Raw genomic sequence first — 21,670 nt, forward strand, 5'->3', positions numbered from 1 at the left:
AATTACTGTCAGTAAATTGTCAGGGATCTCAAAATGTCATAAAATGACAGATGTTGGACTTAGAGCCTGCTGTGAGGACACATTTATTGAGTATGTGCTTGAGCAGTGCATTCCATTGACACAGACAATAGTGTGGCACTCCTGGGGTTTCACTTCAGTTCATATACTTTGGACTGATTCGTTGATGATTCCGTTCACATGATCAGGACCTGTTTAGCTGAGGTGAAGGGCTGCATAGCCGTGTCTACAGCTTTCTTGTAATCTTGAAGGCCCACCTCGGTGCAGGCAGGAGCTGTCAGCTTTCCCTGCCGGATGAGGTGACAGAGTTCATCCAGCATGGCTCTAAATGCCTCTCCATCTAAGGAGAAAGTTAGTATGTCTCATTAAATACAGTTTAAAAGAGTATTTTGATCTTTGAAAGCAGAAACTCCATGCCAACTCACCGCTTGAGTGCTCTCTCTTCCACTGTGTGACCCAAAATCCCCGAACCTTCACGTCCTTGAAAATAAGAGCACTCTGGAGAGAACAAGTTTAGTGAGTGTTCTGAGAAAAAAAAAAGTGCCTCTGTGAAGTGAAACGTTAAATCCAGGAGGCTGTAGGAGGTTTCATCTTACCACAGGGACAGTGACTGGCTGTTTGGCCATCCCTCCATACGTCACCATGGATCCTCTAAACCTGAAACACGTGGGAATTATAACATTTTATATCAGATTTTGTATTTAGCGCAAGATATTAAATTATGTCAACAAAGATGACAAAGCATCCTCACTGTAGATGACGGAGCAGTTCTGTTGCGCTTTTGCCCCCAACTCCATTTAGTGCAAGTTTAGGTTTTGGACAGGTCTTTTTAAAAGAAAAAATATATTAGGATTTTTTATTCACCAATATCCAAAGCAACATTATCATATCTTTTAAGCTGACCTTGAACAGCTCCTTCATCTCAGGCCGCCTAAGTGCTTCTTCTTTGATCACGTATGTTGCTCCGATGGCCTTCAGCCTATCACTGAGCTGTGTGAACTCTGGCCTTTGAAAAGGGAGAAACAATGAATAAGTTCATTACAGTCATAAATTCTGAAAAACTCTCTCTCTGCTACCCTTGGATAAAAGACCCCATTATCGCACTGTGACGTGGGCCGATTACCCGAGTCAGTGATTAGGACTGAAATGTTTAGTCTCGTGAAAAAACTTGTGTACTTAAGTTCACCTGTCTCTGATGACGTTGATAGTGTTTATTCCCCTCGCAGCAGCAATCTGTATTACAGCCTGCCCAACTCCACTGTTGGCTGCGTTCTGGATCACAGAATCACCTGCAAGATTGAGGGAAACTGTCACATGATGGCTAAAACTACAATATAGAATGCCGTGTTTTTAGGGATAATTTAGGCATATTCAAATCTCCATTTTGATGAGTTTTTCCTTGCAAGCACTTACCTTAAAACTTCAATTACAAGCCTAGTCCCAATTAAATACTATGGCCCTTTTACTAGCCTGGTATGGCTCCACATTTTGACAAATAAACAGCTGTCTCAATTACACACCTGGTGTGGTTGCCAAGCAGTTCATTTTTTTAATAGAAGCTCTGTATAAATGCGGGTTGTTGGCTACCTCAAATTATGTGTCCGTTCCTCGATTATCCTGTAAATTATTCATATTCCTTTAGTCCGTAAGGGTCCTCAAAATAAAAGAATCAAAAAGGTTTTTCATAAAAATGAATCCAAGTTGTGAGTATTGTTTTAACAGAAAAAAGTGGCATTGTGTCGGTATGCCGGGCGCCGTAACTCTTTCTCTGATACGCTGTCTGCCGGAGCTATATCAGATGAATGATTCATAACTGACATATTATCTGACGTCTAATTTTTTTTACCAGTTTAAAGAAACAATTTGATTGTATTTCCCGATCTTTGCAGAGCAATGTTTTGGTGTGAAAGGAATTAAAGGCCTGTCCCAAATACAGGCCTGTTGATTTCAGTGATTTAAACAAATAATAGCCCAGGCTATTAATAGCAGTTTTACGGTAAATTGGATGTGTGGTTCCCATCATGTGTATACCAGCTTGCTTGTTGATTATTGCCTGGGTCCGTCCCTTGGTCTCTGCCAACTTCACTGAGCTGGCTGATTCGTCTGACGTGACATGAAACAGGGATTTCTTGGTGGAAACAAAAGATGACCAATGGGTGGTGCAGAAAGACCAATCAGGGCTGAGGTTAATGCCACTGTCAAGCTATTGTGTAACGGTGTGCCAAAACCAACAAGGAGTAATAACAACAATTGGCAGCGCATTAGACAACATAAACACTACTGTTGAGGCTGTTCTTAATTGATATGTCTTCTCAGTATCACCCAACATAGTTTGTTTTTAACTTCACTCCACTCCAATCGACTCTTAAAACCCTGGTAAGAAAAGGTATGTTGGCATGGATACGCATCAGTCAGTACGTTTACATGGACAGTTTAATTCCACTTTCATTCGGAATGAAAGGCCATTCCGATTAAAAGTAAACGGTCATTCCGATTGAAAAATAAATCCGATTAAAGGGGGTGGTTTATTCCTTTTGTCATTCCGAATGAAAGAATTTTGTGTGCATGTATACACTCATTCCTCTTTAAGTTCAACCCATTCTTTCTGCACATGCAAGATTCCTTCTAATGCAAGTTCACCCAATACCAGCCCATAAACCTGACCGAGGCAGTGGCTTTAAATTCACTTACCAAAGTAAAGACTACTGTTAATCACTTGTGCTTTAGTGGTCTTTTAAAACAAGCATGCTAACAAAAAAAGCTTTCAGTTTTACCAAAAATGTTAGTTGTTACATTACTGAAGCAGGGGGCTGATGGTTTCTTCAGTCTTGATTGCTTAAAAGCAATTCAATCAACATTTTATTTTGTAAGTGGAATATTTGTAAAAAGGAGGGACTGCTTCTATGTCTACCCCTGTATGTCTAATCCAAGGCTTGTGGATCTATGAAAGAAAAATAATGTTATGATGCTGTGTGTAAATGATTACCTGGCTTGAGCTCTTCGAAGTCAGAGAGCATCCTGAAGGCAGTGCAGGGATTCACCCCGAGCGTGGCAGCAGACAACAAGGGAATGTCATTTGGCAGCGATATGACATCGTCCTCTGCTAGGACTGCCTCCGTCCTCCACGTACCTGCTCACAAAAATGCACCACACTCTTGAGATCTCATAATGGAAGACATAATTGTGATCCCTCTGACTTATTTGTGTAATTCAAGTTGTTACTTACCTAGACCTGCATCTTTTGGAATGACCCAGTCTCCTGCTTTCAGGGTCTTCACCTGACTGCCCACCTCTACGACCTGAGCCACCCCCTCGTTGCCCCCAACAGCTGGGAGGTCAGGCAAGATGGCATAAGTACCTGAGAAAAAAAAACACTCAGATAAACAACCAATCTTCAAACCTTATAAAAATAAATACTGTGTTGGGTTTCTTGACTATCTTGTTCATGTCAGAGCTGTCTTGTGTCGAGGTAACTAACAAACCAAATACCTTGAATCATGTTGATGTCAGATGGGTTGATTGGAGCTGCCAACATTTTAACCAGGACTCCCTTTGCACCAATGGGGGGCAGATCTACATCCTCCAACCTGGCAACCACAAAAAACCTCATGTATAGACAAGCTATATACTACACATTGTCTTTTGTTTGGTTTGGTGACAGCATTCTTATTTATGAAATACAGTGTATCAGACTAGTAACAGATACAATAAATTAAGTCCAGGTCCTTCCTGGTGGTTATCATCATGGAGACAGGTACGACATGTCTGACCAAAGAAATACTGAAAACAAAAACTGAAACATGTAATATAAAAAGCAGATTATTTAGAATAGGAAGTTGACCTTACATTATGTTGAATGCATGGGTGTACAAAGAGAACTGGATACAGCGTTGGAGACAGAGCCCCATTCATTCCTATCAAACTTGCTCAGTGGGACATGAAACCAAAAAAGTTTAACTTCCCGGGTATGAGAGTCAGATTTTCCTAGGGGCCGAGTTTCTAACTTCGGTTTAGCCCTCCGCTAACTTGAACAGGGATGAAACGATTTAGTGTGGCTCTTCTAGACTTTCAAAGTGTTAATGATCAAATCCTGATAGAGTCATTTTGGAGGGGCTGCAACATTTAAAAAAAAAAATGTATCCACTGATTTACAAACGTCTCTTTGACAATAAAAGTCTATTAGAGAAAGTCTTTTTGGGTACAATGGCGTCAAGCGACCATGGCACCAGCTGTTACTGCTATGTTTTTACCAGTTCAGGATTATGGTGATTTGTTATACATGAATGCATCTGCATACTGTTTGCACATGTTAGATACTGGATTTCATAGGGCACTGAGATTTGTCACATATTGTAAAGCCCTCACTCATCAGCCAAACTAGGTCAACTCCCTTTGTACATCTGTACTTTGATTGAAAAGAGATCTGACTGTAGCTACAGTCTGAGATCTCAAGGCCTAAGAAAGCTTTTATGTGCTCGCTCCTCTCACTTGGGATAACTTTCAGGTGTTCCAGTATTTCTACATGTTACTGTGTATCTTTCATGTTTTTCATTGTGTGGTTGTTTGGTTGTAACTTTTTGTGCGCTGCTGTCTTGGCCAGGTCTCCCTTGTAAAAAAGATAGTTGATCTCAACGGGACTTACCTGGTTAAATAGAGATTAAATACAAGATTAAAAAATACAAAAAAATCATATCATCTAAACTTAAACATGCTGTCTGAAAACACTTCTGCTTAACCATAAATGTTTTGTGTTTTCGGGTGTGGGATGGGCTCATATTTGTTCCTGGATGTATTGGGGAAACGGCCACTATGGTCCCAGTGGGTGTTTTTCACCCTCCGGCTTCAGGGGGCGGTAATGAGCCAAGTTCGGCTTAGAGTACCGCAATCAGGCGAAGAAGACGTCGTACTTGACAACTTACTTAGAAGCAACAAAAAGGTGAGATTTATGCTTTATTAGAGGTGTTTTCAATCGGTATTTTTAAATATAACAAGAGAAATGACTTCAAAAATGAAATCTATTAGTTGTTATTGCAAATGAACGCCTGGTTAAACGCCCCAGCTCCTTTAATGAGCAGCTTTAGCCACGTATTAACTGCATCTGCTACATTAGCATCGTCTCAGGGACAAATAAACAATACGTTTAATGTTTATTCAGACAGAACGTCTTACTGAACAACTTGGGAGGGGTCCCCGTGCTTTCTGAACAGAAGAGCCTTGCATGTTGGTGCTGCTAGTCCCGCTGAATGACTGAAGAGAGACACGTTAGCATTATCCCTGCGCCTTGAACATGTTACAAGAGCAGCGGCGATGCTTCTTCTGCTGACAGCCCGGCTTCTTAAACACACTGTGTGAAATGTCGGCCACATCGCGACTTAGGACTTCACTTTAAACTGTGGAGTTAACCCCGATACGCAATAATATTTGTCATTTTAACTGCTAGTTCTAGTAGCATTGCTTTGACTGAGCGCCATATTGGATTCGGGGAGGTTGTCATTGAGAATATAAACAGAGAACAGCGCCCCTGGTGGATAAAGGCGGTAATGCGCTGCCATTAGCTCGACCCATGGTACAGAACTTTGGGTTTCAGTGGGCTACCAGGCAGAGAAAAAAAGGAACTGATATTTTGTCTTTGGTATTCACTTCTTGTAAAATAAACCAGAGTGAGACTGACTCTACAGTAAGAAGTTTCTATTTGAGAACTGTTTCTTTTTTGAGTCACCAAAAATGTAGACTACTCCCATAATCAACAGGACATCTAACAACTTCCTGAGACCTGAAATTGTGGTTGGTATACATACATACAGTACATACACCATATATCATTTCTCCTACCTTTTTGGAATCAGTTGGACCGAATAAGTATAAAAAACTATACGTTGTCAACGATGATTAAGTCCCAGTGCCCACCAGCAAGACAATAGTAAAGTCCCAGTGTCTTCAAACTAATACTTCCTAATATACAGTGTCATAGCTTGTTACTGTTGCTAAAATTGGCAAAAAATGGGTGGCGTATCAAACTACAAACATTATTAATCATTAATAAGTTTCAACCATAAAATGTGATCAAGTTTTGGACCTTGTCCTCTTATGTGTCGGGATCGGCTGCAGACTGACTTGGCAGAGATGGTTTCCATCTTGGCTTTACATGGATTAGTGTGTAAGGTTAAGAAATCCCAAAATGTGATGTCCTTATATGAGGACACAGGGTCTCAGGGGGATAATATTCTGAAAGTCCATGGGCCAGGCTAGAATATGGCACCTCTTAAGGTGGCAAAATCTCTTTGGTACCAATTTGTTTGTAAGGTCCATATACAGTCAGGTCCATAATTATTTGGACAATGATACAGTTGTCGTCATTTTGGCTCTGTACACCACCACAATGGGTTTTAAATGAAACAATGAATACCTGCTTAAAGTGCAGACTCTCAGCTTTCATTTAAGGCTTTTTTCAAAAATGTAGTATGAACCATGTAGGAATTACAACCATTTCTTCACACAGTCCCCCAACTTTAAGGGCTCATAAGTATTTGGACAAACTCACATAATCATCAATTAAACAGTCAGTTTTAATACTTGGTTGCAAATCCTTTGCAGTCAATGACTGCCTGAAGTGTTGGACACATAGACATCACCAGATGCTGGGTTTCTTCCCTGGTGATGCTCTGCCAGCCCTTTACTGCAGCCGTCTGCACTTCCTGCTTGTGTTTTGGGTGTTTTGCCCTCAGTTTTGGCTTCAGCAAGAGAAACGCATGCTCAGTTGGATTCAGGTCAGATGGTATGACTTGGCCATTACAGAACATTCCTTTTCTTTGTCTTAAAAATGTCTTTGCTTGCTTTTGCAGTATGCTTCAGGTCATTGTCCAACTGCACTGTGAAGCATCGTCCAATGAGTTTTGAAGCATTTAGTTGAATCTGAGCAGATAATGGTGCCCCAAACACTTCAGCTTTCATCCTATCTGTTCTGTAGGTTTTTGTGTGGCCTTTTGTGAGATCCTAGTGTCAATATGTGCAATAATTAAAGGAACAGTGTATAAGATTTAGGGGGATTTAATGGCATTTAACGGTGAGGATTGCTAACTGCAACCAGCAGTTCACCACCAATGGTGAACCTTCAGTTAAGATTCTTTCAGTGTTCATTGTTTAGGTTTTCCATGAGCCAAAATGTCATAAACTAAACAGGTAAAAACACTGAATTAAGCAGTTGCAAAAACACAAAGGCACTATCTAGAGCCAGTGTTTGTTTTGTTCATCCTGGGTTACTGTAGACATATGGCGGTGAAACATAGCGATCTCCGTGGACAAGGACCTACTCCCTAAGTAGATATAACAGCTCATTCTAAGGTAACAAAAACATGATTCTTATTTTCAGGTGGTTGTACACATGAACGCGGTGCCCATGTCTCACGGTCTCGCGCAAGCGCACACACGTTAGCTTGTGTACAGAGAGGCAGTTAGAGCTACAGGCCACAATGAGGTGAAAGACAGAGTTCAAATGACGTTTTTCCAAACAACTTTTTATGTCAGGGCTTCAGGACACTTGGATCACTACGGATGAGCAGTATGGAGATATTTTGTGGTTTCAATTATGTGTTTTTGGACGTTTGAATCTGGGGCGCTGTCAGCCTGCATTAGGTGGGATGTGGTTGTGTTACTACCCCCTCTCCCCTGGGATCTCTGCAAGGGACGTGAGGACTCTAAAACTTCACCTGAGCCTCCCTCAGCATATGGGTGAGTAGATAATGGCTGAATTTTCATTTTTGGGTGCACTGTTCCTTTAAATATGATTTTGCATGCAAGCTTTTTACTCATAATGTTAGTTCTTTACAATCTTAATTGCAAGAGCAGGAAATAAAGAGGCAAGGAGGACACATGAATATTGACATATTTACTATGAAATGGAGCAGATCTTTACATATAGAAACATAATCACAGTAATACTTTGAAAAGCCTACATGCTGCTCATCATTGACAAACTAGCCATTAAGATACGATGGATCGTGATACAGTTTTATGGCAGTAAACATTAATACATTCATCAGTAATAAATGCACATTTTTTGGGGAAGTAGCTCTAGCCATTTATCTGATGATACAGCACCACAGATTGAATGGCTGATGGTCATAATCAAGATGTACCACGAAAAGCTCATAACGCAAACTGTGATACAGAATGCTTTGATGTGTTTCAGATGTCGCCCTGAGCACGCAGTCGTACAAGTCCTTGGATTTTCAAGGTATATCTGACTCATCTAACACCTGACAATCATATCACAATAACACACCACTGAGGGGTCGAACAGAATCGTTGCAATCAGAATGTCTTTCATGGACTTTAGTTTCCAAATGATACGTACAGCAGAATATTGCAGACATTACCAAACATTCAACCAGTATCTAATTAGTGTGTCAGAATCGAACTAAAGGGTAGACAGATGAGTTAGTCAGTGGTTTCAGGGATTTTGCAAGACAGTTAATTGATCCATGTGTGTCCCTTTTAAAATGCAGAGAAAAGAAAAGTGTTCAAGTTAGAGGATATACTGGCACTGCAATCATAAGTGGTGACATCAACATAAAAATACACAGAAAAGTAAACCATTCCATCTAATCAGAGCACTTACTTTAACAATCTTTCCATCCTTTCATATCCTGAGAAACATTATCAAAAGTCATTTTTTAATCAACTAATATATGTAGATAAACAGCAGAGTATGAAACAGTATTTGAGTGTTAAGTCATCCATGACACATTCTTTTTGTCATAAGCATTGATAGTCTGAAACACCAAGTATCGGCCATGTGTTGAGATGAGACAACCCCGGGTTATATACTACTAGCCCCAGTCCCTTTAACAATATTCTACTACATCCCCATCTACAACGATTATAGAGGAAAAAAATACAATAATAGTGGAACATTTTCTTCATATCATGTCATAACATGGCAAAGTTATGTAAAAGAGGAGAAAATATAAAGATATCACCACAATGAGCGCTTGGAAAGATGCAGAGTAAAAAAAGCTTGTTAATTTCAACTGTTTCACATCATTTGTAATCGCTTATCTTGTAATTTAACAGAGAAACTGTTGCACTAATTCCCAAACTCTTTACTTTTGCATCTTTGTCCTACGCTTCGCATCATGTGGATGAACATTCAGTCCCTACGTTATCCTGAATAAACACTCCTCGACTCCTTCCAATCAATCTGAAGTATTCCCTGAGATTTCAGATTGGCATTTCCTGAGATGAGCCTAAGAGTGGAGTTGTTTTATCTTTCCCTAACAAGCAACACGACTGTATGTGGTTTATGAAAATCTAAAAAAAAATATATAAAATATGGAACATATATTCAAAAAAGAGATTTAACTGAATATAAAAATTAATTAATGCATCTTACACATGATTAGTGCAGAGTAACATTGCATTGGTTTTGGCATAGATAGAAAAGAACAACAATGGGCCTCTCTTCTGAAAGGATCATTGTGCACAAAAATAAAGAATAAAAAAAAAGAAAATCATACAAGGCAAAGAAAATAAACTCACAGTTAACGTCAGTCCTCAAAATACTATGTCCCTGTACAGTATGTACTGTATATTTTCACTCACGTGTTGCAATATATTACTGTTACACTGTATTCATACTGCATTGAATTACTGTAAAAGGACAATGACAGTGATTTATCAAGCACATATGTACAAAGTAACATTAGTACCTTGATGTTAAAATGTGTTACCCAAATATATTCTCATGTCATATATAGCTTTGAATGACAGTTTCCTGATATCTCCTTGAACATTCATTGCTGAGAGGCTTCAACAGAAGCAGAGGGAGAAGCGGCAGCACTCTTGGATGAAAATAAATAAGTAGTATGATTTTTTTTTAAAAAAAGGCTTTAGAATAATTTTACATATATATTAATTGGGTGTAAAAGTCATGTCAGCTTCTCCTGTAAAACGGGAGTAAAATGCTGATTAGCTAGCTAGTTCTACATGCTCCTCCGTGCAGGCTTGGTGTTCCTGAACTATTACCCTACTAAGGGTCATAGGGAGGTAATGTCTTAAATAAACTACCTAGAAATGGATCACACTGGATATAAACAAAAACACCAGCCGTCCCACTGGCAACATCATGTCTGATTCTGCCTCAGTTTATTCAGGTATGAAGAGGAGAGCTAGCTGGACCCCTCAGTAACTCAGTCCAGGTCAAGTATCTTACTAGTAGTGATGTTGTTTTGGGTTTTAGTATCACGCTAGTTGGTATTCGATCAAATCCAAGTTGAGGTAATTATGAAACAGCAGTTTTCACACAGCAGCCAATGAAATGAGGAAATACTGTAGATGGAAAGCTCCCAGAAAGGTTAAAGAGCAACTTAACACCAGGTAGTAAAACAGTGTTTTGCTGCCCTCTCCCGTCGAGACTTGAACTACATGCAGTCTGCTAAATAGTGGTGACAACATGTTTGTTGGCACTCAGAGCAGCTGTGATGTAGAGTGGCACAATGGTGCCATGCTGCGTCACACAGTGAAGTACAACCGACCACATCCAGCTGGAGTGTGGTCTGGCCCAATTGCCAGGAGAAAATTTTGGCATTGTACATTTCTACAAACCAAGAATACATTACATTTGCATGTTTCATAGGTATATATAAGGGTTCCTAAAGTGACGTAATTTATATGAGTTGACTGTTATCCGGAGGTTTGAGACCGAACACCAACACTGGCTGTGATTCAGTCAGTTATTGCTGTATTTTCAGCAGATGTCCAGGCACCAGACGTGGGTGTTTTGTAGCGATCTTTCGCTGTTTTTGCAGGGAGTAGTATGCAAAAAAAGTGGTTGTTTTTTACCAAGACCTCACTGCTTTTCCTGCCTGGATTGTTCCCTCCCAAACTGGGTGTTTTAAGCCAAAACATGACGTTTTTCTAACCATAACCAAGTGTTTTTTGTGTGTAATCCTAACCCCACAATAGCCAGTGTTGTTGAAACATCAAGTTTCAATATATCCGCTACATGATGATGTACAAATATAGTGTGCCAGTGGTTTGCAGAAATGTGCAATGCCAGATTTTTTTCTGTTGACTGGGTTGTGAAGTCAGAAGTTCAAGAGATTTCAGTGGCCAGTATGCTTCATCAGAAGTGCTTGTTAGATGGTTCACAAGCTTGTGAAACACCCTCTCCCAACATCTCTCTGACGTCTGGGTCTAACCATTTCTCTTTTCTTCTGAAACTGAAATTTACAATATTCAGTGCGTGTCAAGTGTAAAGGGGTTTGTCACAACTAATGGCAGTACTGTGTAAATACTGTAGTGCAAAAAGGATTTGATTTAATCCCAATTCAAATCACAATCTCCAAAGCTGTATTCTGAGAATATTTGGTTTACCATCAGCAGTTCGAATGACAGTTTAAGTAGCAAACCAAACACGCACCAATGAGGTAGAACGAGCACATTTAGACAGCTGGCAAAACTGTCTAAAGGTGGATGAAAGTAATGAAATGACAAAAAATAACTCTGACCAAAAGCTGGAGATCACTTCTGGTCTGACATTCATTTGGCCCCAGGAAAACTGGATGGTCAATTGCGATACTGGCAGATGCCAATACATTGCCTATAGCTATACCCTAAAACCCGTCCCTTGTGTTTTCACAAACCCTCCCACTCCCCATGCGATATGCAAACTAACATTCATTAGAGAGGTACCAACTGTCACGCATCTGCCTTGTCAGATAGTGAGATGTAACAGTCAGAACGGAGACTAAATGGTAAGGCAGCAAAAGTGTAGCTCTATACTAATCACACTGAGTATTATGCAAAAACAGAAGAGGTATAGTGCCCACAGAAGGGGCACAGTTTCACATAAAAGAAAACGGATCCTAAAAAAACTCAAATTAATCAGTTATATGGCATTGCTCACTACAATCTCAAATCCCAGCAGTGATTCAAACATTAAGAAAGCGACCTGAGTGCAATAATATAGCAGTATTCCTGAGTGTTACACCAACTGAAAACAAACAAAAACAATTTAGCAACATTCTTCATCAGCATTTCTTTTAACCTGAGGTAGTTCCAAAAGCAGCCTTGACAGGTGGAAGGGATCCGTGTGTCCCATCTCTCCATCAAAGCAGTTTGATTGGCCTCTGTGCTTCCCCGGCGTCAGTGTTGCCCAGTTCCCCGTTTAATCTGCGGTCTCCGGGGGCGGTGCCGAGTGGCTGTGCTCCTCTTCGTCTCCTTTCGAGGGGGACGGTTTTCCCTGAGAACCTGGTGAGGACTGTTGTGCTTTGATTGGGCAGTTGGCAACCATGTGGTCAATGCTCTGGCAGAAATGGCACTTCTTGGGCTGGGGTGGTAACTTGCACTCTTTGGCATGGTGGTCAAGGCCTCCACAGTTGTAGCACCTACAAGAGCAGAGAGCATTTAATCACATGAAATTGGTGGTTGAACTAACCAATTCTTCAGCCACTTATAGGCAGCGGAAGGAAGCTTTGACCACAGCAATGACTCATAACAACATTTAATTTGATAGGGCCTACACAACCAGCAGAGCAACATTATTACTCATTTGTCAGTTTTTTGGCGTCCTGGCAAATACAAGTCCAATATCCACTCTCCTGTTACCTGTGGTTGGCCTCCACAGGTCTGGCCTTGGTCTCCACTTACTCCTGAGGGAAATATCTGTCTCTGCTAAACACTCAATGATGTTCACCAGCTACCTCAATACAGAATCAGAATCAGAAATACTTTATTGATCCCCAAGGGGAAATTATTTGTCTGTCTGTCTGTCTGTCTGCTGTTTGACAGTGTATTGTCTACCTACTGCAGCCAAGAACAACAAGAGCAGTGAGAGCGAAACAACCTTGTGCAGACCAGACCAGAAAACCAAAGCCCATGTAGATCATGTGGTGGCCAGAAGTTCCCATGAATCTCTCTACATTTTGTTGTAATTTGTTGTCTTTTCAACTTTTGCTACTGGAGCTTTTATGGCCCATGACAGAGATACATCTATCAACATCAGAGAAATGTCCAACAGATCTCCAGACAATCACTGCAGGTGGTGTGATGCCCCAGCAAGGACCTAAGGCTGTTTCACTCCCCTATCCAGTGTAATGGATTAAATAAGACTCAGGCTAACCCAGCACCACGAGATTGGAGACTGTTGTGCCTACATCTCTGCAGAGACCTCGTCTCATCATAACATCCAGGCTCAGACAGCTGTACTTGACAGACAAACCGTTGACCACCAACAGAGCGCAGGACTCCAGTGGGACAAGCGGAAGTGGGCCCTGTGTTTACATCAGTGATGCCTGGTGCTCAAACATAATCAAAAATTGATGGACAGTGTTTCACTGGTGCTGAATTATTAATGTTAAAATGCCGGATTGCGCAATTTCAGAATCTACAGGAACGCACCACTGTTTTTGTTTTATGTTTGTCTTGTATTGTAGACTATTACTGACTTTTGTTGTGCAACCCTGTATTGTATAGTGACAATAAAAGAACCTTGTAATGAGTGACCCTCTTCATATACAAGTAACCTTGTGATCCACTGTTAATATATAGAAGTACTGACTATAGCTGCACTCCAGAAATGTTTGAAGACACAGAACAACTCTGTATTTTGAGCAGTAATGTGTCTAATGTGGTTTGTTTTTCATTGAAAAAAACATTTGATTGACTAGTTGAACATTTGTACATGTCTGCTTCTTTCAGCAGATGTCTTCTTCTTCTTTATTCAAAACCCCCCAAATTTTGAAACTTAAGTGGACGCAAGATGTCTGCTACCTCAGTGAGAAGTACCTTGTCATATTGTATATTAAACCCTGATTGGCTGGTAGTTGTGATGTAGCAAAACCGTTCTTTACCCAACTTCAGTCTTATTCTGTTCTAGAGAATTTAGGGTAGTAACTACAAAATATCAAGGCAAACCGCAGTGAATGTAGTAACTATGCTCTGCCTTGGGTTCTTGGAGATTTAAGAATCTATCGGACCAAGGAAAATTGTAAGCATTTAAGGTTAAAAGTGAACATGAGGATGAGGATGATGCCAAGAACAACATGATTGATAACATGAAGATGACCATAGCAACATCAGTGATGATGATAATGTTGATGTCAGGTAATCTTAATTTGGATCAAACGGATGAAGTGAATATTACAACAACAAAAAAAATTGAGGGTTGCTTGAAATTTTCTGTTAGTACTAAAAAAAAGACCTCTATAATGAAACAAACACAAATTGAATCTAGTAAGAAATTAGACCGTTTTCCTCATACTGCCAACGATAAGACACTTAAACTTAAGTTACTGCCCTTTGCAAAATGCTACACATGAAACTACATTGTTAGTGTATTATAAGGATCATAAGTCAAAACACTGAGCATGGTTTTTAGGGCATGAAAATTACTTTATAGAAATATATTCAATAAATGCATTACTACATCTCTACCTCTAACAAACCTGACTGCACAGTCCAAAAAAAAAAAAAATTGAGGCCATTTTTTTCAGTTTCAGTGTTTGCATAGCTACTGTGATTAGCCTTTGTAGGGCAGCATAATTCTGCACAGTGGAGGTAAAACACCCAAAATGAGTCCCAGTACCAAAAGCACATTGGAATTCGGGTTTAAGTTGCACCTGTTTGCCACTAGATGGCAACATTTCACCTGGAATGACGAGTTTGCATTTGATCATAAATCTTGCAGGGGCATTCCAGGTCACACAGCGTTGCTTTTAGGAAGAGCAAACCAGGTCAGAACACCTCAAAACATGACTTAGATGCTCAAGAATTACAACTGAAATGTATTAAATCTACCTATTGGGCAACAGAGGGTTCAGCTATTCACATGGCAGAGATCCTATTTTTCCATGGACCTGTTATGGTTACCATGACTCACATTATCTCAGTGTATCATGAACAGCTTGTCCTATTTGTCAGTTTGTCACTGCCAAAAGCTTCCCGTTGGACTCTTTTGTATCGAAGTAAGACATCCGTTTCATTGGCATTGAACTTTAGAAATGAACACCATGAGGGGTCAGCGGGAGCCATCACTGGTGCCATCGGCCGCCTCTGTTCAAACATAATCTATAGAATGGCCACGCGTGCAGGGGCGGAAGACAGATGGGTGGTGGGCGTGGGGCGGTCACTCTGTGCCACTGCGGACCCCCTGCCACCATTGTAGCAGCAGATGATGTTTGGACTGGGCTGCTGCTGAGGGGTCATTGTGGCGGTTGGGGTGGTGTCAAGGTCTATACCGTCACATCACAGAAGCTCCCTACATCAGCAACCACGAGGAGGCAAGTGGAGGGAAGGGGAAGTGGTCCCTTTGTCTAAAAAAGCTGCAGTAATGACCTCTGAACCCTGCCCTCCCCGCCCTCTCCTCACTTCTCTAACCCCCGATCCCATCCCTGCCCCCAGCCCTCTTGCATCTACTCATACACTGTTGCCATGACAACAGTGACCTTTCACCCCCTTGCCCGGGCTCTTACATCTGTTATCAATTAAATGGACAGGAGCTTTTTCCCCACCCTCAGTCATATACACACACACACACACACACACACACACACACACACAAAGGTGGTCTATAAAATGTAGACTGAAAAACTGCTGGTGGCGGACCATGAACCCAGAACTGAAACTTACTCCTGTTTTAATGATATCTGACTACTGCTTAAAAATATGATCAATCAATCATATATGAACCGATGGAACACCGTCCAGTGTTGCATAATGAAATACGCTAGAGGGGAACAATATCTATGGATCAGTGTGGTCTACGGAGAGTTATCGAGCCACAGCAGGCCTCCCAGGACTCTTTGAGGCGGTAATGATCTCTGTTCTCACACTGACTACTCTCTGGCTCTAATCACAACTGACAGGGGGGTGAAGTTGATACACCTCTAACCCCATACTATATTGATATTCAAGGAATGACCCAAAAATCAAGGCCCCCTTGGCTCTTCCTTCTTTCTTCCACTTGGAGGGACATTGTTGCCTTTGCATGAAACCTTGAATCTTCAGAGGAAATGTTTTGGGCTTTTTTGTAACTTTTACAGGACCTGAAGTCAGGAAACCACTTCCTCAAGAATTCTGTAAAGGTTCAGATCAAACCAGAATATAACAATCGCTTCTTTTACAGCAATGAGGAATGACTATTACATAGAGTTTGTAATATCCCTCACTCCGAGACAGTGCTAGAATAACCATCAAATTCTAGATTAATGTTTACAATATTCAAATTGTGATTTTTAGTTATGAGATTGGTTTTGGAATTACAATCACTTTGGTGGTTTAGGAAGAGGGAGAGAGTCAGTGGGTGTGAATTCACCAGGGGCCAGCAGATTTAAACAGTTATTGATCCAGGTCACATGTCAAGCCTGCTGGTGTGACCCTTGCTGGGGCTTGAGGTGGGGGTTGGAAGAGGAAGGAAAATGGAGAGAAACTAAAACACTGTTGTATATCTGATTCCAAAGTGGACCCACCAATTGAGCTTTTTGCCTCTCCAAAGTTGTCAATTTAGTTTGTATTAGTTTTACATGAACAGTGTTGCTCTGCAGGTTTAGAAAACTGCACCACTCGCATCCATTTAATGTCACTCCTGCTCTTCCTTAGATCGTCTCTGCTTACCTATCTCCCTTTGAACGTCGCTTCTGAACCTTCTTGCCTTTGGGTCTCCTTTCACTGCCCACACAGTGGATGCCGCCTGGCCCAGTAACATTCTGTGACTCCAGGCCCTTTGATGACTTCTTGAAGGTAAACTCGACTGCCTCGCCTTCCTTCAGGCTGCGGAAGCCATCCATGTGCAACTTGCTCTGAAAGAAAAGGAGGAGGATTTGGCATCAATATTGTTGTTTGGTGTTGGGGGAACTCCAGTGTTGTGGTAAATTAGGTTTGCCAAGCCCTAATAGATATGACAGGTAGAGTCAAAGGCATAATTAATGTTTTCCCATTTCACCATGGAAATAAAGTAGATAATACTCAGTGGAAAAATTTGATTTTCCGAAACCTTCCATATCACAAGACTAGTGATCAAATCACCTCCACATAAAGCCTGAGGATACTTTGACCCATGAAACAACAACTCCCATCCATTCCTAATAGTGTGATACCATCAGAGTCTGATTGGACTTATCAGGTATTTTAAGGTGATCATTATATCTCACCAGATAATCAAACAAGCCCTACAAAGCTTGTTGTTCCCACTCAACTGATCAGTTTGTATACAAACTACCCCGCATTAAAAGGCACCGTTGTCTTAACGCTGCTTTGTCTTTTGGCTGTGTTTGAGTGGTAAACCTGGCGAGGATAACCTTCAACCCATCCCCCCCCTCTGGAGGAACAGCATTCCACACCGCTGCCCCCACCCCATCCCTCTTCCCACCCACATCACAAAGCTCCACTAACACACTGACCACCACCACCACCACTAACCCTAAACTGCAGGATGCAAGGGTGAGTGCTACGGTTGGGGGTGGGGTGAGAAGGCTTCTCTGGGAGGTTGGGGGTCAGGGTGACATTCCTTGGATGGTTGTTTGGCAGAAAGACGTGGAAGATAAAAGTTGAGGGAAAGCACAAATGATTGGTATCTCCGTTTGAGGCTCCTGCTCAGCTACATATTCACTAAAACTATGTTTACCTGAAATGACCTTTGAGGAGGTTCTTCTTCGTGTCTCGCCAAAAACATTTCCGAAGAAAGGAAAGGGGTGATGAAGGGGAAGGCAAGGTGTGGTGCGGTTTTAAGGATAAAACCCAGAGATTGGTTAACACAGCATGGGAAACCCCTCTCTAAAATTCCCTTTGAGGGAGCTGTGAGATTAACTTGTCACAACTATAGCAGACTGTTGACATAGGAAGAAAGATCCATGATGTAGCGGGTTTGTTTTGATAGACGTTAATCCCATTTGCTTTATTTCAGTTTTGAGTAACGTCACATCCATCTGTCAATTACGAATAATCGTCTGCAGCTTGCATTTGCCAAAACCACCAGTGATTAAAACCAAGCTTCTCAAAGCACTTGGTTTATTGTAAGGAACGTCTGGGGTTCACTTTAAACCAAATCCATCAGGGGAATCCTTTAGGACAGGTTATCAATTAAAGGATACAAGTAATAGTTATAGTGAGCTGCAAACTAGCAACGCCTTCCGCAGTGAGCAAAACAAAAACAATAACACCATCCTCTCTAATCCTGTGACTCACAGTTGAGCATCTGCTGCAAAGTCCTGAGCAACACAATTGGTAAGCCATGACATTTGAGTGGCAACATGGACATCCGCAGAGCCCCAATCCCATCAGGCCTCTCTACCCTTGTGACCGTTAACCCACTTCCTCTCTCATGTGTGACCTTCCCCACCCCCATAACAGACCCTCACCAGCCACATGCCCACACCAGGTTATCCACACTCATAAACACACATAGATACACACAGGTACTGTACACACCAGGGTGGGGGCCTTTAACTTCCAAGGGTCTGATGTTGAGGCACTGTTAGTGGGGTCTACTGTAAATTCTGTCCAGAATGTGTCTGGAAGCCAAGTGAGGCAGAGAAAGACATCAGAGCAGTGAGGGACAAAAGCAGGACTGCTGCTGAGACAAAGAGGGGCTCGGTCACGGCCGAGGGGTGCTTCATTCGGATGCATGGCTCTATTGTCCACCTGCACAAAGGCCAGTGGACCCTGGGAGTTAATTTTCCTTGACACGCGGCCACTAATTTTAGGGCTGGGGCCTTTTTGCATTGCCATAACCCCTATACATTCATCACGGGCACGTGTGTGTGTCTACCTTTTCTGGTGACAGAGAAGGACATAAGTCATGGGTTACGCATTTCTTGGGGATAAATTGAGAACATGGTGTGAGGTTTTCAGTTATAAAGCAGTGAGCATCACGCCCTTTCTCTCTTAATTTTAGCTTCTTTTAAAGCAACTTGTTTTCATGACATACAGACATATGGTTTTGGACGCTAGATTGGATTTAAACTGCATGTAACGGCAGTTGGCATTATCCCTCATGTAAAACCATCCATTCCTCTCCATTTTCTTTTCTCTGTAACTACTGGAGCACCACACTGTAAGTTTCTAAACCCCAGTTGTACTCATGCTTTGGTTTGCATTATGATTAATCAGGCAACAACTTCCTGTGTAGAGTCAAACAATATTTCAGTTACAACGGCTGCACAGAACAATGAAGTCTCTCTATTTGCATCATCATAACAGAAACGAGTATGACTTTCCTGAGTCTGAAAACTGGCTTCAACCTAGTGTGGTTTATCAAAGCTTATAAGAATAAAATGTAGACGATGGACCGACTTTAAGTGGATGCATCTATGGGAAATAAAAATAAATCTTTAGAAGAGAAAAAGCACTTTGATGCACAAATGTCTTCACATTAAAAAGCCTTGGAGAGTGGTGACACGGTGAGGACAAGGAAATTTACCTCAAACAAATCTTTACTCTTTAGGGTTCACATAATAGTACACACATTCACAGAGGGGGTTGAGCAGACAGCAAAGAGCCTCTAATCACTTTATGACAGGAACCTTGAGGTGAATGAGCAGCTAGTGGGGACTCTCATTCATTTGCTAAGCCTTTATCTTATCAGACAGCAAAGGAGGCGCTCACTCACATGAGAAGTCGGAGGGAAATGCATCCCCCGCCTCTTTACCTCCCACTTCACCAGTTTCTTGTAAGAAGGTTTAAACCTGGACGAACCAAGGTGTTTTCTTACATCTCTTTAGTCTAAGAAAGCAACAATAGCAGAACAGCACCAACTGTAGCCTAACTGAATCTACAACCCTCTTACAGCCATCACGGACATATTGTCAAGGCAGTCGAACATAAATAGATATAAGTAATTTGGGGTGTATAAAGCCTTGTTAAAAACTTACTTCAAAAAAAAGGTAAAATCATGGATATTCACTGGCATGTGCATGTCTGTTAAGAGCTTATTTTATCCCTACAAGGAAGTGATCAATAACCCTTGTTTGGGTGTTTTTCTGTTCAGTGAAGTCAAACCACTTATGACTCATTTCAAAAGATCCCACTTTGTCAACAGATGCAGTGATAGATGGCAAAACTTGTCAGCCTCTCCTCACTCTCCAAACAAAAACTAACATGAGCAAATGTCCATTGTTCACATAGCCTCAGAAGAGGATCAATAACAGGTTTCCTCATCCTTAAAACACAAGTTTCAATGCACCTCACACAACACTAACTGGTCTAAATTCACTTTATAAGCACCGATGTCAGTCTGTGTAAGTGTGTGAGCTGTAACAAGTAATTTATTTCTCCATCATATTACAGCAGTGCCCCCCTTAAAAAACCACGAGGGAGGCCCGCAGCTCTCCTCTGGCTGCAACACGTGTTCCCCTGAAGGAGATACACCCACAACACTGCAAAAGCACCCTACAAATTACATAGTATTCACTTTTCAAACGTAACAAAATGCCTTCTGACATATTAGATTGGTTAATTTCAGTGGACTTTATACCTGTACTTTTATTCGGGTACCTTTTAACATGGATTAATGAGTCATTGTGGGGAAAAAGAATGCTGAAAAAGAAAAAGCTAAACTTAATTAAGTTGTATTGGAAACAGGTGGGATGATCTCACTACCGTTTGATTTCGGAAAAGTAGATTTTCTGCATTAGATAGACTTTTTTTCAGAGTTGAGATGCAATACTAGTTCTGGATATCCTATATGTTAGTCACCGTTTCCGCCGCCGACATAGTCTCATCCTACCTGATGGACGAATACATCGACCGGTTCGTTCAGTGGCTCTCCCTCCCGGTTGGTCATGGACAGGAACCCGAAGCCCATGCGGACGTTGAACCATTTACACACGCCGACCCCATGGAAAGACTGTGAATCCTCCTCGGTGCTCGGTCCTTCATCCTCCTCGGTCTTACAAACGCCTGCAGAGAAAAGTGTATGTAATCACAAATTGACCCGTTTAAAGTGTTGCAAATGCGATTGTGTTTAAAAGGCATCTAAAAAAGGGGCCACATTTCAGTGGGGTTTGAAAGTTTTCTCCTCTTTCTCTCGCTGCTGCATCATCAATCAATACGAATCAATGAAATGAGTAACACACCCAGGCTGTGTTTAGGCTCAATTTCGATTGCGACCATGCCTAATTTCGCAAAAACAACTCAACAATATGCAACCTTCGTTTTCATTCAGTGCACCAGTTTTCAGAGTCTTGCAGGTTTGCATGATAACGGGATCTCAATAGCGTTTAATGCATTGATTAGACACACGGGCTGCACATCACGTGTGTGAACAGCTTTAAAATGCTCCTCTGCAGTCACACAGTCAGCCACATCTCAGAGCAACTTCATTAACTCCTACAAAAAAAAGAGGCAAAAGTCAGTTTATTTACTCCACCTGGGAATTCCTGGTTAGAAACGGAGCCCATGTCTTCAGCTCTGCCTTGAGTCAAAATTAGCACCCAAGCTACAGTATCCTTTTTTTAGCCCTCAAACTAGGTAATCCTCACAGATTGCCACTTTCATGCAAAATGCTGTGAAAAGCAGAAACTGCGCAGCGAGAGGGAAAGCGGGAGAGGGAGGTAAACAAAAGGGGGCTGGCAACCTATTCCCCCTAAACAATGACGGGTGGAGGGGGTGGGGGCCACAGGGTAGGATTTTTTTTTTTTTTTTACTGAAGAATCCCCCC

At 41.5% G+C, this 21,670-nt stretch overlaps 2 protein-coding genes across 2 annotated transcripts; both read right to left on the minus strand.

The window, feature by feature from the left end:
• Window positions 1–53: 53 nt before the first annotated feature.
• Window positions 54–5,559, minus strand: mecr (mitochondrial trans-2-enoyl-CoA reductase). Its single transcript, XM_049584341.1, has 10 exons — window positions 5,188–5,559; window positions 3,508–3,605; window positions 3,245–3,376; window positions 3,005–3,148; window positions 1,205–1,307; window positions 922–1,024; window positions 770–843; window positions 615–675; window positions 444–516; window positions 54–358 (listed from the first exon to the last, which is right to left on the minus strand). Exons 1-10 carry the CDS (start codon window positions 5,382–5,384, stop codon window positions 195–197), a joined length of 1,149 nt encoding a protein of 382 aa, XP_049440298.1. The 5' UTR covers window positions 5,385–5,559; the 3' UTR covers window positions 54–194.
• Window positions 5,560–8,261: 2,702 nt separating this feature from the next.
• lin28aa (lin-28 homolog Aa) lies at window positions 8,262–21,124 on the minus strand. The gene is made up of 4 exons (XM_049584346.1): window positions 21,087–21,124; window positions 20,738–20,910; window positions 16,630–16,814; window positions 8,262–12,404 (listed from the first exon to the last, which is right to left on the minus strand). The coding sequence occupies exons 1-4, from the start codon at window positions 21,121–21,123 to the stop codon at window positions 12,185–12,187; spliced, it is 615 nt and encodes a 204-aa protein (XP_049440303.1). The 5' UTR covers window position 21,124; the 3' UTR covers window positions 8,262–12,184.
• Between the last annotated feature and the right edge of the window lie 546 nt (window positions 21,125–21,670).

The sequence above is a fragment of the Epinephelus fuscoguttatus genome, linkage group LG8 (assembly GCF_011397635.1).
Source record: "Epinephelus fuscoguttatus linkage group LG8, E.fuscoguttatus.final_Chr_v1".
NCBI classification, from domain to species: domain Eukaryota; kingdom Metazoa; phylum Chordata; class Actinopteri; order Perciformes; family Serranidae; genus Epinephelus; species Epinephelus fuscoguttatus.

What these genes read in the sequence shown, in the direction of transcription:
- mecr (XM_049584341.1), bottom strand. Translation starts at nt 5,384, where the DNA reads ATGTGGCCGACATTTCACACAGTGTGTTTAAGAAGCCGGGCTGTCAGC. An exon ending in GAACTGCTCCGTCATCTACA is followed by an intron (nt 676 to 769) that starts GTGAGGATGCTT and finishes CACGTGTTTCAG; the next exon opens with GTTTAGAGGATCCATGGTGA. An exon ending in GAAGAGAGAGCACTCAAGCG is followed by an intron (nt 359 to 443) that starts GTGAGTTGGCAT and finishes CTTTCTCCTTAG; the next exon opens with ATGGAGAGGCATTTAGAGCC.
- lin28aa (XM_049584346.1), bottom strand. Translation starts at nt 21,123, where the DNA reads ATGGTCGCAATCGAAATTGAGCCTAAACACAGCCTGG. An exon ending in TCGATGTATTCGTCCATCAG is followed by an intron (nt 16,815 to 20,737) that starts GTAGGATGAGAC and finishes CTTTTCTTTCAG; the next exon opens with AGCAAGTTGCACATGGATGG. An exon ending in CGACGTTCAAAGGGAGATAG is followed by an intron (nt 12,405 to 16,629) that starts GTAAGCAGAGAC and finishes CTGCTCTTGTAG; the next exon opens with GTGCTACAACTGTGGAGGCC.